The sequence below is a fragment of the Carcharhinus amblyrhynchos genome, chromosome 2 (genome assembly GCF_965287045.1).
Source record: "Carcharhinus amblyrhynchos chromosome 2, sCarAmb.v2.hapA, whole genome shotgun sequence".
Classification (NCBI taxonomy): domain Eukaryota; kingdom Metazoa; phylum Chordata; class Chondrichthyes; order Carcharhiniformes; family Carcharhinidae; genus Carcharhinus; species Carcharhinus amblyrhynchos.
Genome location: NC_137325.1, coordinates 131,098,783 through 131,117,621, shown reverse-complemented (window position 1 = coordinate 131,117,621; position 18,839 = coordinate 131,098,783). Strand labels below are relative to the sequence as shown.

The following is an 18,839-nucleotide window of genomic DNA, read 5'->3' as shown; positions in this document are numbered from 1 at the left end:
CATATGTTTGTGAGAAATACAGACTTAAACTTTAGGAACAGGTGTTGTCCACTTGCCTATTATATAATTTGAGTGAATCATGGATACTCTACATCTTAACTCCATTTACTCATCTTTGTTCCATAAACAGTACTCAAATTTTGAATTGACCCTGCCTCTGAGTGCTATTATTGCATCCATGGTGCATGCATGTTATACTCAGTGGCACTGAATAATTCTATTTTATTGCTGCAAAATACAATCTGTTGAGATTTTTATGTTCTGATTTGGAGATTAGAACACAGTGGAATATTTTACTATTCATAGTTTGTTTCTCTTCTACTCTCTTGGTGCATTCATCAAGTATCATTATGAAATTGCGTATCACATCCAATCTGTTCAAAGATTCTATGCAGTGGTTTATTGACAGTCTGGAGGTAAAAAGCTGTGTTCGTATTCTAAATTTTAAATTTTTTGCATGTGAAAAGAACATTTCTTTTGTGCAATTAACCTTTGTTGGAATAATCTGTTTTCTGTAATATTTGTATGATTTTGTGCACTGTAGGATAAATCTTCATACATAATAAGTGATAAATTTAAGCTTCCTACGTTGAAATTAAATGTGCGATACTTTAAAATTGAAGAACCTAATTCGAGATTAGGCTTTCTAAAATGTGCATCCATTTGGTATAGATGAAATAATAATTTAACATTCAGACCTCTCAAACCACAATGCCTAAATAATCAGTTTATGGTAGTAGTTATTAAGATAGGAATGTTGGTTATGATATCCCTGAGTTGCTTTAACTCGTCCCTTGGAATCTTTAATTTCCATCAGAGCAGTCAACAAATCCTTGGTTTGATATATCATCTGGAGAATGACATCTTTGCCAATGTATCATTTCCTCTGAAGTACACATGTCAACACAGACTGTGTTCAAGTTCTGAAATAATATCTATTAATCTTTGCTTCCTTTTAGTTACATTAACATATTTTGATTTTGGGATAAAACCACCTATTAAAGCCATAGAGTTATACAGCATGGAAACAGGCCCTTCAGTCCATGCCATTCATGGTGCCCTCCTAGCTAGTCCCAAATGCCCACATTTAGCTCATATCCTCTAATACTTTCCCATCCGTGTACTTATCTCAATATTTTTTAAATGTTGCTATCATACCCACCTCAAGCACTTTCTCTGGCAGCTCATTCCATAGGTGCACCACCCTCTTTTTATTCTTGTCATTGTCATGGTTGTTCATGAATGGCAATTTTTAAATTCTTTTTACTTTAATATACAAAGCACATTTGCAGCAGTATTACATTTGTTGTGATACAAGGAAACATAAAAGTAGGAAAGAGAGAAAACTACCACCAAACCAGAAGTTGACAGCAACCTGTGGAGGAGGCGTGGAACTGGCCAATCCAAAAAGCTGAAGTGAGGAGAGAGAGTCTGAAATAAAAAACTGAAGCTTGAAGAGAGGGAAAATCTAAAATTGAAGTGTTTTTAATATATTATTGGTTTGGCTAATGCTACGCACTAGAGGGCTAGAAATTTTGCTATCAGTTTTTAGTTACAGGGCATTGAATCAGTCACTGAAGTGAGGTAGCAGAGATACTTTCCTGTAAGAAATTGAGCACACTGTGCCATTTAGATACATGTTCTATCTACAAAACAGAATATGCATTTTCATAATCTGAGTCCAGCCTACAGAATGTTTCAGTTGGACGAGGATTGTAGGATAATCAGTAACTTAATTCAGAAATGAGTAGTATATTGTCATAAAAGAAGCAGCTACCTCATTGTTAGATTCTATAATGCTACCTGTAAATGTTACAATAAATGTGTAACTTTTCATTGGAAAGTAGATCGTAAATGACGTAGAGCAGGAAACAGAAAAGTCATCCAAAGCTGTTGGCTTAAAGTAAGCATAAAGGAAATGCATTTCCCAAATTGAATATGAGATTTATAGTTTTATTTCCCAGTGACCCATAACACAGTAATGTTCAGTGCAAGTCATCAACTATCCCTCTCTGATTCCTTTATCACTTCTTTTGTCGGATCAGAACAAAGCTATCTATTTAATTGAAAGAAGTTAATTGAATGAAAATGATCAACTAAGCTTGTATTAATATTGCTAATGGAAGATTCTGCTTGGCCATGTTTGGAAAGAGATGTCATGCTGGAGTTTTGCAGGCACCCATTAATGCCTGCACTTAACCTGATGGGCTAATTAAGGAATGCTTATTCATTCTACAAGTCAGGGATAGCTGCTATTCAAACCAATCAGCTTATTCTTTATAATGTATTGCACTTAAAGAAAGCTGTTAGTGCTGGCAGGGATAGTAACTGATGATGTTTTGATTGAGATGAATATAGTGTTAATATATTAGTAAATTTAAAATTATAATTGGGAAAGCTGGTGAATCATTGGCAAAATAACTTCTTGTTTTTCACTAATTTTAGTCAATTTATTTGTAGTAATTAAGTCAGAGTTCAATTTGAATTACAGCTAGTAACCTAATGCTGCTTTTTGCTCAGGAACAGCCTGTTCTTTTAAATTTTATAATCAGCTTGGAGACCATTTGGACAGGATCCTGGTAAGCGCTGTAAATGTGGATCGTTCATGTTGTTTTTGCAGAGATGCTGCAATTCACTTGTTAATTGATGTGGTCAGGGCTTTACAGACAATTTGGGACATTTGTCATTTTAATAAGGTAATATCCAAATTTGAATCAATTAGAGTGTTAGTGCATTATTATTCGTTCCATCCAGATTGAAGTACTTTTTTTTATATAATTATTCTGGCCATAACTAGTCCCTGTTTGGCAAGCTATTTGGGTTACCTTGAAAGAGTTTTAATGCAGTGGTTTGCTCTTTAAGAAGCGTTCACGATTGAAATCCTATTAATTTGTGACCATACTTTTCAAATATGGCACAAGTTATCTTTATGTTGGAAATAGTCAAAACCAGCATAGTTTTTGGAAGTTGTAGTCTAGGTGCTTTCAAATTTTTGTCATTTTAGGTTGGATTGACCAAATATAATTTTGTTATAATTTAAGCGTTCTATTTGTAGTACATGATCATTAATCATGCAAGATGGTCATGAGTACATGATTGGTTCAGTATTTCAATTTCAATGCGAGACTGTTGACCTTAACTGGAGAAAGAAAACAAGCACCATGTATTTTTAGTTTATTTTGCAGGCCAATTGATGCATGCATTGGCTGATGGGCACCATCTGAACAACTAGGGCTCATTCAGCATTATGCCAGCAAACTACTCTCAAGCAAGATGCTGCAAGCTTGCTTAACCCAAGGTGGTAGTATATTTTTGATGCATACTGTTTTGGGAATGTCGGTGAATATTACGCACAGATATACTTTATCAAAAGTGACTGTATTCCTAAATTAAAAGATTGTGTAATCTTTTAATTGTATCAAGAAGATTAAAATATTGGTAAACAGCACAATTCTGCAATCTATGCACAGTAGGCACTGCGGAGCAATCATTCCCCAATGACTGTGTGCTACAGCTTTATATAAAATAAAAGATACTCTAGGAGTGAGTTAGGTTCAATGTGCAGGTTTGGATGGTTTTTATCAGCACTGCTCTAATGAATAAAGTAGTAAAATTCTATGAGGGCTTTTAAAACTGTGTGCTCACGAATTGCTATCCTCATAGCTTGATTTTTTTAAATCTATTTGTGGGACATTGGTGTTGCTGGCTGGCCAGTATTTATTGCCCATCCCTAGTTGCCCTGGAAAAAGTGGTGGTGAGCTGCTGCCTTGAAACGCTGAGGCTTTGTAGCAAGTGGCTTGCTTGGCCATTTCAGAGGGCAGCTGAGATTCAACCACGTTGCTGTGGCTCTGGAGTCACATGTAGGCCAGACGAGGTAAGGATGGCAGCTTTCCTTCTCGAAAAACCCGATGGGTTTTTCTGACACTTGACAATGGTTTCATGGTCACCAGTAGGTAGTTTTAATTGAATTCAGATTCCACCAGCTGCCATGGTGGGATTCAAACTTGGGTCTCCAGATCATTAGCTGAGTTTTCTCGATTAGAAGTCTAGCAATTGTACCACTAGGCCATCGCCTCCCTTATTTTTTGTTTTGCTGCTTTCCCCGACTCTTGCCCTTGGGGTACAGGTCCATAGAGACCAGGAGGCTTATGGTACTTTGACAAAGTACCTACTTGTCATTCCTGAGGCTCGTGTCATCTGGCTGTTTGTTAGCAAAGTAATGCCAGTGTTCAGTCTTGTGTTGTCTTGTCCTCATCTGACTCTCCAGCAGGGGTCACTGGATACTAATCAGCAGTGGGAACTTGGGATGTGGATGATGCTAGCAAGGAAGCATCGATTACCAACAATCCGTTGCTGTGCAAAGGTGATGGGCCGCCTTAAACTATTCTGCTGCTGACCTTCCCATGATGATGTCTGGGTTTTGACCGTTACTCTGCTTTTTCCCACTTCCCATTACAGTTTCTGCATCTGTGATGTCAGCCTAAAATAAACTGATGCTGCATAATCTGTTAATCAAAATAATCAATGTGTTCAAACTTAGCTGTGCTCTTCACCAAAATACTTTTGCCTTGTGAGTATGTCATGATCTAACTAAAATGCCTTTTCAGCTGCAGCATCGAAAGGACTTAAAGGCCATGTGGGATGCAAACTGTTCATATTTCCTATTTTTCCAGTTTAACTGTGATGAAAAGAACAAAGAAAGTACAGCACAGGGACAGATCCTTTGGCCCTCCAAGTCTATGCCGATAATGATTTCCTAACTAAACCCAAAAAAACCTCTGCCCTTAGTTGTTTCTGTGTTCCTCTATTCCCTCCCTATTCATGTGGCCATCCAGAGGCCTCTTAAAACTAATCATGCTGGCGTGTGCCCTAGAATGCCTTGACAAAAATATCAAGACTAGACCTGACTTTGCGAACATTTAACTAACCTTTCATTTTCTATAATAAGTGACTGATGAATTTATCTTGATTTTTGTGTTAAATACATTTTGGGAATATTACCCAAGTAATATGAGTGTCATATTGCAATATTTACATTGCAAATCTGCTCATTGAGATGGTGGAGCTTAAAATTGATGTAGGATAGAAACTGCTATGTACAAAAATGATTTTTAAATTAATTTTGAAAGTTACCTACCCTCATGGGCCACCGGACACATGGATTGATACTAAACAATGCACGCATTTGAAATGCCAAGTTTAGTTTCCAGTCTCTGTAAAATTAGAGATCTGAGCCATAGCAGGTTCAACAATTAACCTCAATATTCCTTAACTGGATATGCAGAAAGTAATTTTTTTTTTGGTTTTTGGAAAGGATGAGTTTGAATATTTGATGATTAGAAATTGTCTTTGGTTATGATACTTTGGGCAAGGGTGGAGTGTAAGACATGAACGAAAACCATTTGTGAGAGGTACCAGAAGTGGCTGGTGAGTGTTGAATTATTCCTGGCAAGTCATTTGTAACTGTGAGAAAAAGATAATTGATACTGACAAGTTAGCTTGAAGTGATTTTGTGTACAACATAATCTTGGACGACATTGTATTCACAATCAGCCCCCTCAGCACTCTGGTGTTGTCATGCATTCTTAACTTGATTAAGTTGTTCCTTGTAATCAGATTTTACTTTTGTGCACTTCATGATGGAAAACACCAGTCATCTGGAGTAATGAGAATTGTGCAAGTGAAATCAGCGTCAAGTTCCCTGTGCACAAAACACAATGCTATTACTTAAGTCATGTGTTTGTTTATTTCACTTAGGTGATTTCCAATTTAGTGAAAATGTTAAAGTCAAGGGACACAAGACGGCAGTTTTGTCCTCCTGATCACTGGCTTTCTGACCAAGTTAATATCCGAGCAGATAAGGTGCGTGTTTTTTCATCTGAATGTACAAGAGGTGAAGGGATTTCCTAGAATACAATTTGAGATTTCTTGTTAAACAGTTATTATCCATTTTTCAGAGCATAGTTAATAATGTTGAAATCACTCGATTATACGTGATCAGCTTGTTGCTTGAAGATCAAAGTCCAATATCTGAGACTCTCTCTCTTTCTAGTTCTGTAATGGAAACTGTACCCAGTACTGAGGGCTGCAATTTTTCCCATTTGATTCCAGACAACCTTACAAACGAATGCTTTGAAGGGCAGGCTGATTTTAGCTGCACATTCAATTGTCATTTGCTGAAGAGAGTTTCAGACAACTCCCACTAGTGTTTCTTAATTTCACTCCTGATAAGTTTGGCTCAATTTTAGACCATGCTCCCAGTCTTGGATTCAGTCAGCTGAAATATTTTCTCTCTCTGGTACCCTATCTAATTCTCTTACTATCTTCATCAAATCACTGTTTGACTTGCAGGATGTACAAATTTGGTTTGTGTAATTGCTTATAATTTAACCCACGAAGTCCAGCTATCATTCTGGTAAATCTAGTGAGAGTGATTATCTCTGACATTAAGGTAGTGTGTGGCATCAAAGAGCATTGGCATAATTAAAGTAAATGGGAATGAAGAGGAAAATGCTCCACTGGTTGGAGTCGTACCTAACATAAAGGAAGATGGTTGTGATTGTTGGAAGCAAATAATTTTGGCCTGAGGTCGTTGCTTCAGGAGTTCCAGTGGTGTTCTGGGCCCAACCAATATCAGCTGCTTGATCAATGACTTTCCCTCCATTATAAAGTCAAAAGTGGAATGCTTGTTGATAATTTCAATATTGAGTAGCATTTACAGCTATTCGAATGTGGAAGCAGTCCATGCCAGCATGTGGCAGGGCCTGGACAAGTTTCAGACTTGGGCTGATAAGTGGCAAATGACAATGAGTAAGTGCGAGACAATAAGTCCCTCCAACAAAAGAGAATTTAACCATCACCATTTGGCATTCAACATATTATTGTTGCTGAATCACTGATCGTAAACATCTAGGATTTAGCATTGTCCAAAAACTTAATGGACTAGCAGTATAACAGTTTCTACAAGAGCAGGCCAGAGGATGAGAATTCTGCAGAGAGCAACTCCGCTCCTGCTTCCCCAAAGTCACCCACCACAAAATAGGCACAATTCACAAGTATGATGGAATACTCTATGGTTTCCAGAAGCGACATGCAGGCATCTACTCTCTGTAAGTAAAAGAAATTTGTTCAAGCCTTGCACCTTTTTTGAATTGACTGATAGCATAAGGAGCCTATAGTTCCCTGTTGCTTTCTCTATGGCAGCGTTTCAGCCAATCAGAATCAATTTGCCAACCCATCAGCATCCTTCTCCCCTGCAGTATGAACTGCTGTGATCATTTGAAATTTGGCACTCCTGCATTTGTCTTGATGAGTGTAAGATGAAAAACTTTGGCAACATGTCTCTTTTTCAGCAATGTTAAGTTCTGTACTACCAAGTGACAAACATGACTAGTCTTTTTAAAATCAATACTTGCTGCTTTTAACCTTTTTTTAGTTAATTTTAGTGTCTTACTACCACAGATTCAACATTAACAGGATTGTAATTAGCTTGATTAGTTCTCTTTTTAAAATGGTTAAGACCATAAGATGCAGGAGAGGAGTAGGCCATTCAGCCCATTGAGTCTGCCCTGCCATTTAATGAGATCGTAACAGATTGGATGTGATGATCCTCAACTCCACTTTCCTGCCTTATCCCTGTAACCCTTGATTTCCTTACTATTAAAAACCTGTTTATCTCTGCCTTGAGCTTACTTAATGATCCAACCTCTAAAACCCTGTACGGTAAAGAATTCCAGATTCACTACCCACGGAGTGAGAAACTACTACATTTGTCTTAAATGGGTGACCCCCTTATTCTCAGATTATGCCCTCTGCTCTTAGACTTTCCAACAAAGGGAAACAATCTCTCAGCATATTTCCCCTGTCAAGTCCCCTGAGAATCCTATAGGTCTGAATAAGGTCAGCTCTCATTCTTCTAAACTCCACTCAGTACAGGCCCAATCTACTCAACCTCTCATAAAAATGGTACAATGATTTAATCCATCGTATCTCACATGGATACTTTCAATATAATTTCAGGAGTCATGATAATTTCCTCTCTCAGGATCAGGATCCAGCCCTTTTGGCTGTGGTTAGCCACTCAGCTGACCAGAAAAGAACGCCACGTAGCGAGATCATACTGTGTAACGTAGGTGGAGGTTGCACAAGCTAAAAAAAAATCTTAAAATACACTCAAATTAATGCATTACTTACCTTAATTGCTTTCATTTTGCAGTCACTTCAGTTGTCAATACTGAATTGATTATTTGAAGTGCCATTTTGTTCTTATAGACAAGCTGATTTCTTGAAATGCTATGAGACATTTAAAACGTATCAATTGTGAAGTTATTGTTTCAAAATCCACTGAAGTTGGAAGACTGATGGTTACTTATTGTCAGCATCTCTTACTATTAGGTCACGCAGCTCTATGTGCCCTCAGCTAGACATGTCTGGAGGATGCGTCGAATGGGAAGGATAGGACCATTGCAATCCACACTAGATGGTAATTGCTTTTCTTTTACTTACGTTAATTTATGTTGTCAGTATCTCCTTTAAATGAAGAAGTTTATTGCAAAATTCAGTGTTTAGTCAATGCAAGCCACTTGCAAATGCTGTCACTTATCAAAAGGAAATGGTGGAGGTGATTGAGTAGAAAACAGCGCAATTTTTTTCTGTACAAGTTTGAAAGATGACTGACGTGACTTAATCATGAAGGATGTTGAAATAACTAGGCTGAGGTTAAAGGAAGCAAATGGAGTTGCACAAATGTTGGATCACTACAGAGCATCAGTGAATAATGCAAATAATTTTCCGAACTTTACATTCAACATATAACCCGATGGAAACAACAATAACCAAATAAAATTGCATCTAACCAGTGCTTTGGTCAAACCGCACTTTGATGTACAGTAAAGTCCCGCTGTTTGCTGGAGTTACTTTCTTGGGACGCTTCACAAATATGTTTTATGATAACAGTCAATTACATAGGTTCCGTCCATTCCAAAATTTGATGTGTAAAGAATAAAAGACAATGAAAACAGTGTTTTTAGTAAATATTAAGAGCCCTGTTGTTTAACAAATGAAGAAATGTATATTAATCACATTTAACCTTGAGGCTCTCCACCAAAATGTGGCTTGGAGGTGCAGTTGGTGGAAGTTCACTTGAAGGTGAGGATGGAGGAATGGATGAGATGGCTGGCTGTAATATGAAAGTGGCAGCAGATTTTTTTTTTAAAAAATGTTATTTTTAACTTTTGCTTTTTGGTTTTGTTAAATTCTTGGGAAGGACGAATAACAGTGTCAGTCACTCTACAAAAGACAGTGCCTCCTTCCGTGTTTGCGTCATAGCCCTGTATTCAGTTCTGACTATTGTGACTCGGACGTTTTAAGTTGTGGAGGCAGTGCAAAGAAAAGTCATGAAATTGGTCCCTATTCTCAGGAGTTAATTAAGATTTGCAAAACTGTGTATTTCAGCCTGCAAAGTATGTAGTGAGAAATTTGTGATTGTTTCTAAGATAGTAAATCTGGAAAATTGTCAGGGCCTAACGGGAAGAAAAGAGCGGGTGGTTGAGGGAGACAAAGACTAATTGCGCTGCTGAACCACCCCTCCTGTTTTTGTAGATCGATAGTACTCAAATGGAATTTTATAAACTATTCTTAAAACTACTTCTCTATCGTGGCATCCATAATTTTCTGGTTATGCCTCTGTGGCACTTTGGAATTCCCTTATACACCAAAATACTGTGTATAAATGCTAGCTATTCTTCACATAGCATGTGATTGTAATATGGAGAGGCTAATGGAGTTTAAACCTTTGGAATGATGTAGGAGAGAGTTTAATGCTGTAATAGTGGAGCTGCTGAATTTTGCCTCAAAGGATAGGATGTGGGCCAACAGGGTTTCCTTGCCATACTGATTTTTGATTTTGCTGAGCAAAAATGTCCAGTTTTGATCTGCACATTTATTATTATAAAGGCCTTCTGATTAGTCTGATTAAAAATTAAATCCCTTTGATTTCAAGATATGAAATTAGTGAAATGTAGATAAGCAAACCTTTCTTGAATTTAATTGCTTTATAATGGACAAAAATATAGTAAATATATTGCCAAACATGAAATAAAAGCAAATTACTGTAAATGCTGGAATCTGAAACCAAATCATTATTATTTTATTATATTACCATTATTAATATTGCCACATGTAATACCTTCAACCAGTACAAATATAGACCAAAAACTTATTTTAAGATGCTAATTGTGTGCCTAATTGTTCTGCAAAATGTTACTGAATTTCCCTCAAATTTTACTTTCATTTAAGTTTGAGGGCACACTCCAGATTCTGAAATACTTTTGAGGCTGTCTATGCTTCTAATATTAAATGACTTGACTTGAATTTTGAATCTAGTTCAGTGAGCGGTACAGTGTGAACCAAGCAGATAACAATGTGTGTATGATTTGTTTAATGCCACTTGACTCCATATGGAATAAACCCAATTAGTGTGAAGGTCCTGTTGAAGCACATATGGCTGTGTTTGTTTGGCCTTTTTCATTTACTTAAATGGCAGCCACTAGAATGATAAATAGACTGCATTGACTAGTGTAGAGCGTATTTCTCGTAAAAGATAGAAACTTGATGGAGAAATGCAGATAAAATTGACTAATTGAGCAGAATAATTGAGCTCTAGTAGCAGGATAGTGGTTTAGCTTTGCTGTACAGGCAATTTTTGTTTAAATGCTTTTAACCCTTTGTGAAAGGACAGCTAAAGTTGGATTAATGAAAAGTATCTACCTGGTAACTAATTTTCTAGATTTTGAAATCCATGTCCATATTGTAATTATATCTTTTATTCTTTGTGCATAGCATCAACTGGAAGGTGTAAGTTTATAAGCTGGGGGGAGGATGGTGTGGAGATACAGGATTAAAATCTTCTCTTGAAGTAGCTTCCATAGATTTGCAATACTTTCATACACAAATGGCATTAATGGCTCCATGCTTGGCTATAAATCCCTTTATCTACATCAAGTAATCATGTAAGCCTTTAATTTCCAACTTTTAGGTGAGGGATAGTGGATGATGTGCTTGGCTCTGTATCATGCTATTTTAAGCACTGGTTGCTTATTCTCAGTACTGTATATAGAAAATGAAGTTTCTAATGCAGATTAATTGCACTGTCCTGAAGCGATGGGCCTCCTGAGTTTAGATCCCATTCTTGGCCAGGTCATAATCAAGGACGCCACACGTCCTGGATGTACTTTCTTCCACCTTCTTCTGTTGGGAAAAAAATACAAAAATCTGAGGTCATGTACCAACTGACTCAAGAACAACTTCTTCCCTGCTCCATCAGCCTTTTGAATGGACCTACCCTGCATTAAGTTTGATCTGTCTCTACACCCTAGCTATGATTGTAACACTATATTCTGCACTATCTCCCCTATGAATGGTACGCTTTGTATAGTGCGCAAGAAACAATGCTTTTCACTGTGTACTAATACATGTGACAATAATAAATCAAATTAAACAATGACATTCAAGGTACCTTGGGTTCATGTTGCACTATCTGTAGCCCCTGTGACTTGCCTAGGTTGGCAAAACCTCACTCACTGTACTGTCTGGAGACAATACACATCTCTTTAACCTGTGATCAGTGCTCCTTCCACACACATTGTTAGCCACTTTAAGACTTGAACAGCAGGTTAGGTGTAAAGATTTGCATTCTAATCAGTAATCTGTAAACTGTCTGTGCTTTATATGCTCTGTCTGAGGCCAGAACTCTCCATTCACTTGAAGAAGAGGGAAACCCCTCGAAAGCTAGTGAGTTTACTATCAAATAAATCGGTTGGACTAAAACCTGGTGTTGTCAGACTTTTTACTGTGTTTACCCCAGTCCAACGCTGGCATATCCACATCATTCCCTGAAAGAAACAGGCTAGGTTGGGGTGTTCATGATTCAGAAAAGTCATCTACCTCCGAATTGTCATTCTTTCTCCTCCAACAACTGCATAAGAACATAAGAAATAGGAGCAGGAGTAGGCCAACTAGCCCTTCGAGCCTGCCCCGCCATTCAATAAGATCATGGCTGATCTGTAGACTTTCTTGAAAGCTCCAGACTCGAGCTTTCATGATTTGAAGACCTTTATTAAATCTTTTCTCAACATTCTCTGATCCAAGAACAGGAATCACAACTTCTCCAGTCGTTCTACATTGTGGAAGTTCCTCATCCCTGGGACTGTTCTCTTGAATTTCTCTACTGCTTTGACATCCTTCTGAAAATGTGGTTCCCAGAACTGCACGCTTTTGAGATGTATAGAAACAGGCCATTTGGCTCAACTTGTCCATGCCGACCAGGTTTCCTAAACTGAACTGGTCCCACTTGCCTGTGTTTGGCCCAGAGAATTCCAGAGATTCACCGCCCTTTGAGTGAAGAAGTTCCTCCTCAACTCTGGTCTAAACTGCGTGCGCACACACACACACACACACACACACACACACACACACACACACACACACACACACACACACACACACATCTCCCCCCCGCCCCCCCAATCTTGAGGCTGTGTCCTCTAGTCCTGCTATCCTTTCTAAGCAGGAAGAATATCTCTACCTCTACCCTATCCATCCCCTTCATTATCTTATATAAGATCCTCCCTCATCCTTCTAAACTCCGAGTACAGACCCAGTCTATTTAGTCTCTCTTCATAGGCCAACCCCCTCATCTCCGGTATCAGCCTAGTGAACCTCCTCTGCACTCCCTCCAAGGTCAATATATCCTTCCGCAAGTGTGGCGACCAAAACTGCGCATGGTACTCCAGCTGCGGCCCCACCAGTACCCTGTACAGTTGCAGCAAGACCACCTTGCTTTTATATTCTATCCCCTTCACTATTAAAGGCCGACATTCCATTCGCCTTCTTGATCACCTGCTGCACCTGCAGACTGGGTTTTTGTGACTCATGCACAAGGACCCCCAGGTCCCTCTGCACCGTAGCATGCTGCAGCTTTTTGCCTTCTAAATAATCCCTGCTACTATTATTTCTGCCAAAGTGGATAACCTCACACTTGCTAACATTATACTTCATCTGCCATGTTACTGGGACCGGAAGGTTTAAATTATAAGGAGAGGTTGGATAGGCTGGGACCTTTCTCCCTGGAGCGTAGCAAGATAAGGGATGACCTTACAGAAGCTTAGAAAATCATGAGGGGCATGGGTAAGGTGAATAGCCAGTCTTTTCTCCAGGGTAGGAATGTCCAAAACTAGAGGGCAGTTACAAGTGGTGCACCTCAGGGATCTGTTTTGGGGCCACTGCTGTTTGTCATTTTTATAAATGACCTAGAAGGATGGGTTAGTAAATTTGCTGACGACACCAAAGTCAGAGGAGTTGTAGATAGTGAAGATGGATGTTACAGTTTGCAGAGGGACATAGATAAGCTGCAGAGCTGGGCTGAGAGGTGGCAAATGGAGTTTAATGTGGAAAAGTGTGAGGTGATTCACTTTGGTAAGAGTAACAGGAGTACAGAATATCGGGCTAATGGAAGGACTCTTGGTAGTGTCAATGAACAGAGAGATCTCGGTGTACATGTGCGTAAATCACTGAAAGTTGGCACCCAAGTTGATAAGGTTGTTAAGGCGTACCGTGTGTTAGTTTTTATTGATAGAGGGGTTGAATTTTGGAGCCGTGCAAACTGTACAAAACTCTGGTGCGGCCGCACTTGGGAGTATTGCATACAGTTCTGGTCGCTGCATTATGAGAAGGATGTGGAGGCATTGGAAAGGGTGCAGAAGAGGTTTACCAGGATGTTGCCTGGTATGGTGGGATGGTCTAATGAGGAAAGGCTGAGGCACTTGAGGTTGTTTTTGTTAGAAAAAAGTGGTTGAGAGGTGACCTAATTGAGGCATACAGGATGATCAGAGGGTTAAATAGGGTGGACAGTGAGAGCCTTTTTCCTCGGATGGTGGCAGCTAACACAAGGGGACATAGCTTTAAATTAAGGGGTGGTAATTATAGGACGGATGTCAGAGGTTCTTTACTCAGAGGGTAGTAAGGGCGTGGAATGCCCTGCTTGCAGCAGTTGTGGACTCGCCAACTTTAAGGGTGTTCAAATGATCAGTGGATAGGCATATGGATAACATTGGAATAGTTTAGGTTAGAGGGTCATTAGATTGGTTCCACTGGTCAGCGCAACATCGAGGGCCGAAGAGCCTGTACTGCGCAGTAATGTTCTATGTTCTATATGTTTCAGGTGCGGGGAAGTTGATCTTTCTCTACACCCTAGCTATGATTTATTTCAGTAAAGAAACAGTCACCAAACTACAGAGCTTCTACAGCTGAAGAGCATCTTAGAAAAGCTTCAAGTTCAGCGGAGTTGTCAAAGTCTAACTACCTAAGAGTACGCTGAACTAAAGTCTCAGCTACTAGCATTTAGAGCACTCTCAAGCCACAGAGGGATTTACATACGAGAAATGGTATAAAAGGAAAAGTGAACATATTGTAGTACAAGAGAAAATGCCATATCGCATCAAAGGAAATTATCACAACATCAGAAGAAATAGTTGGTTTCAGAGCATCTGAAGTAGTGCTGACACTGTCTTTCTTATTTCAACTGAGACTCTTCGAGTAACGCTCGATGCTAATGTTGAACTTTCAAGCAAGTCTAGCTGCTGGAGGGGATTTGGAGAGACTGGATCTACATGCATTTGGAAAGGCAAGAAGTAATTAGAAAGTCAGCAGACAGTGAAGAGGTTAACTTAGACTACAACGGGTTGTGATCAACTGGGCCAGTGCGGCTGAGGAATGGCAGAATTAATTCATATAAAAGTGAAGTATTGTATTTTGGTAAGACAATCTTGGGCAGGTATTGCACAGTTAATGGTAGGACTCTGAGGAGTGTTGTTGAACAGAGAACTAGGATGAAGGTACACGGTTCCTTGAAAATGGCGTCACAGGTCGGGTGAAGAAGATGGCATTTGGCACACGTGCCTTCATTGGTTGGAGCACTGAGTACAGGAGTTGGGACGTTGTTACAACTGTACAAGACATTGATAAGGCCACATTTGGACTACTGTGTACAATTCTGGTCACCCTGCAATAGGTCACCTCTCAACCTTCTTCTTTCAAACGAATTCTCTGCCTGTTGGTGGTGGAGGCTACCTCGCTAAATATATTTAAGTCCTGGGTAGATGGGTTTCTGATAGGGGAGTTAAGGGATATGGGGAGAAAGCAGGAAAGTGGAACTGATCTACTTCAAATCAGCCATGATCTTATTGAATGGCAGGGCAGGCTCGAAGGGCTAGATGGCCCTACTCCTCCTATTTCTTACGCTTCTTATGTAACATCCTTGTAAATCTTTTTTTGCACCATTTCCAAGCTGCAAGCCAGTGCTTAGTTTTCTCACTGCACCCTTGTACCGGTTTCAATCTCCCAACTGCCCCTCTACTCGCCCTGTTTTCAATCTTCGAGCTCTGCTCTGCAAAGTTTCTTTGTCCTCCTACCTCCTCTCTCACTCTTCTTGAGGTGCTGCTGATTGTCTGTGCCGATGTTCTTGTCTCGCGGTTCCTTACAAAGGAGAAAGGAAAGAAGCAGCATACCTGTGCACCAATTTCAATTTCCCATCAAGTGCAGCAGTAGATCTGATGAAAGCTCCCAATCTGATGAAGGTGACTTCTCCTGAAAAAGGAGCAGTGCTCCGAAAGCTTGATTTCAAAGAAACCTGCTGGATTATAACATGTCTTGTGACCTCTTGCCTTGTCCACCTCAGTCCAACACCAGCATCTCCACACCATGGTAACCAGGAATGTTTAACTCTGCTTTTCTCTCCAGAGATGCTAGCTGATGTGCTGAGTTTTTCCAGTAATTCCCATTGTCGTTTCATATTTTTAGTGTCTATAATATTTTGCTTTTGTGCTAGTACTGGTGGTTGAGTTGATTGGAGGCTTGTGTACGCAATCTACTTACAATTTTCTGTAAGTAGTTGTTTGCATGTTCCTGGTTATCTGATCCATTGTTTTGGGCGAGTTCAAATCTGCTATCTTATCCACTTCAGCAAAAAACCCTCAAACAGTTTTGCACCTGTAGGGCAAATGGGCAGGGCTTAAATCACCTGAATGCTGGCTGAAAGCAACAGAGGGAGAAGTTGTGCACGTGCAGGTCTCTAGCATCAGAGGCCTGTCACTCTGCTGTCAGCCAGCCTCAAACAAACCCCCCAACTCCCCTGTTATGCGGGGGCCCCTAGCCTATTGAGGTCCCCCACCCTGGACTATGGCCAGCCCTGATCACCCCACTACTCTCCTCCCACACATTCCTAATGCAGAGGGGCAGCAGCAGGTCACCCCCCAACCAACCAACCAACCAGTCACCCTGGTCTGGCACTGCCTAAGGGGCACACTCCCCTTTTGCACCTGACCTCTGCAGGGAGCCTCAATGGCTTCCAGTTCCATTGGCGAGGCCATCACGATTGGTCCCTGTTGCTGGGGACAAGCTATGATCCTAGTAGGGGAGAACCTCTTGCGGCTAGGCCACAGAAGCAAGTGAACCTGGACGATTCTGCCCCAAGCTCATTGAATCAAAGAATTATTTTCAAATTTAATGTTTTTTTTAAAAAAAAATTCAGCCTTGTTCCGGAAATAGATGGGAGGCTGATTGCATTGAATATCTGGTGCCAAAAGATTGCAAGAGGCAAGAATTCGAGCGCAAACCTGACTTCTTGGCTCTCCTGCAAACTTGCTGGCTCGCCACGCCCACCGACGGGGTGGGGGCACAGCGGCAAAATCACCTCCACATCGTCATATAGCACTTTCCTTGACCTCAGCATATCCAAAGTGCTTTACAATGTGAAGAACTTCTATAATCGTTGTTATAACATATAAAGTACAAATGGGTATGCATGTATAGGTGCATGATTATGTTCCATGTAGCAGCTGAATATTCCAGAGTAACTTGTGTATTGCTTAAAAGGACTTTTTATGTTGAAGGTTTTCGTCACAAGAATACAATGTGAGGGAAGTCAGCAAATTTATACTGTATGAGAAGAGTGCTGATTGCAACACCTCCACCAATCAATATAGAATGCACTCGTTGATGGTGTCTCTCAATTAACTGCCAAGAATTGTTTGAAATTTAAGCCAGGTAGCTTGTCACTGGTCGGGGTATCATTCTGAGGAATGATGCCAGCAACTGGTGCTGAAGCAGACCGTGTGTATTAGTATGTAGCTTCCAGTACATACAAATGTGCCATACAGCGAGCCCAATGATGATCTTAAGTTGGTTTCCAACATAATTCTTAGTACACTGAGGATTGCTGAGCAAATGTTGCCCAGTCGCAGAATCACAATTCATGTTGGACAATGTGTTTTGAATTTTAAAGGCACTGACTGGTTGGCAGTCTCTACCTTGTCTGTTCATCTCTACCAATCAGTCCATTTGCCAAACATTCAGCACTCCCTTCTCATTCAATATAAATGTGTTGATTTCGCTTGCATTGTATTGTTGCAGATGTCCTGATGAGTGCAAGATGAAGAGCTTCAACAAAACATACTTTTTATACAGCAATGCTGAAGTTCGGTACTACAAACAATGATTTATTTCTGCATATCTAGCTACCTCACTGTCAGATTTCTGTGCTACATATTTTGGAATTTAGTTGTGAAATATTGGCTATTGTCTTTTTTTCTGTATTTTTTTTTCAGTTGGGCAGGAGCCAGCTCAGTTATCAGTATCTGAAGAACGTCATCTTGCCATTTTAACTGAATTGCCTTTTGTAGTTCCATTTGAAGAGCGTGTTAAGGTAAATACTATTCTGCTGCAAAGTCTACATTCGAGAAACGATAAATATTGTTTATAACTGCCTGATGCATTCGTGAGATTTTACGAACCATTGTTTTATGCATACTTATTATTTGAAATCTACACCACCCCCACAAATAGCGTAAGAAAGGAGTTGTGTGCAAACTTAGTAATTTGGCAGATGAAACAGATTTGTGGATTTTCTTTAGCTCATAAGTTATACATGTTAAAGTTTCTACTGTTACAAAAAGTAATAATAAAAACATGAGCAGTTTAAAGTGAGGCACTATGTAAGCGCTAATGTCCATTATCCACATAAACTCTGATTCTGGCTTTGTTGTAAGTTGTGTTATTTCAGCATTAGTGTATTGTAGAATCACAGAAACTCTACGGGGTAGAAGGAGGGTATTTGGCCTATCAAGTCTGTACAGACTCTCCAACGCAACATTTTACCCAGGCCGATCCCCTTCCCCCTCACCCTAAACCCACACATTTACCCCATTAATCCTACATGCCCTGGGACACTAAAGGGCAATTTAGCAAGCCAATCTGTCTAACCTGCACATTACAGATTGTGGGAGCAAACCGATGCACCCAGCGGAAACCGCAACAGATGTGGGGAGAGCATGCAAATTCCACACAGGAATCGAATCCAGTTCCCTGGCGCTTAGGCAGCAGTGTCAACCACAGTGCGTGCCACTGTGGAAAACTAGATGACCGACTAAATAGATTAGTAACTTCTGGTTCCATATAAATTATACGGGTAAAATTAATTCAAAAATTAACATGCAACTGTTGATTATTTGGCAATTTTTTGTCAGTTTGATTTCATCTTACCGACAGTGATTTCTTTTTAAGATCTTCCAAAGATTGATCTTTGCTGACAAACAGGAAGTACAAGGGGAGGGGCCGTTTTTAGATGGAATCAATGTCACAATTCGACGCAACTATATCTATGAAGATGCATATGACAAGCTGTCACCTGAAAATGGTAGGTGATGTGGAGCGTGACACCCTTTCCAATTGCATTTCTATAAAACGTATTTAGCTGTCTTTATTTAACTTCAGTTATTTTTGTCAGA

General features: G+C 39.8%; 1 protein-coding gene across 2 annotated transcripts in view; it reads left to right on the top strand.

Moving 5' to 3' along the window:
- The window catches only part of ube3c (ubiquitin protein ligase E3C), a 147,028-nt gene that overhangs the window by 62,838 nt on the left and 65,351 nt on the right, over positions 1-18,839 (top strand). For both annotated transcript variants that reach the window (XM_080212861.1, XM_080212854.1), the window contains exons 15-18: positions 5,758-5,862; positions 8,395-8,482; positions 17,661-17,758; positions 18,616-18,748. In XM_080212861.1, the coding sequence (XP_080068987.1) occupies positions 5,758-5,862; positions 8,395-8,482; positions 17,661-17,758; positions 18,616-18,748 (424 nt within the window). The remainder of the gene's footprint in view (positions 1-5,757; positions 5,863-8,394; positions 8,483-17,660; positions 17,759-18,615; positions 18,749-18,839) is intronic.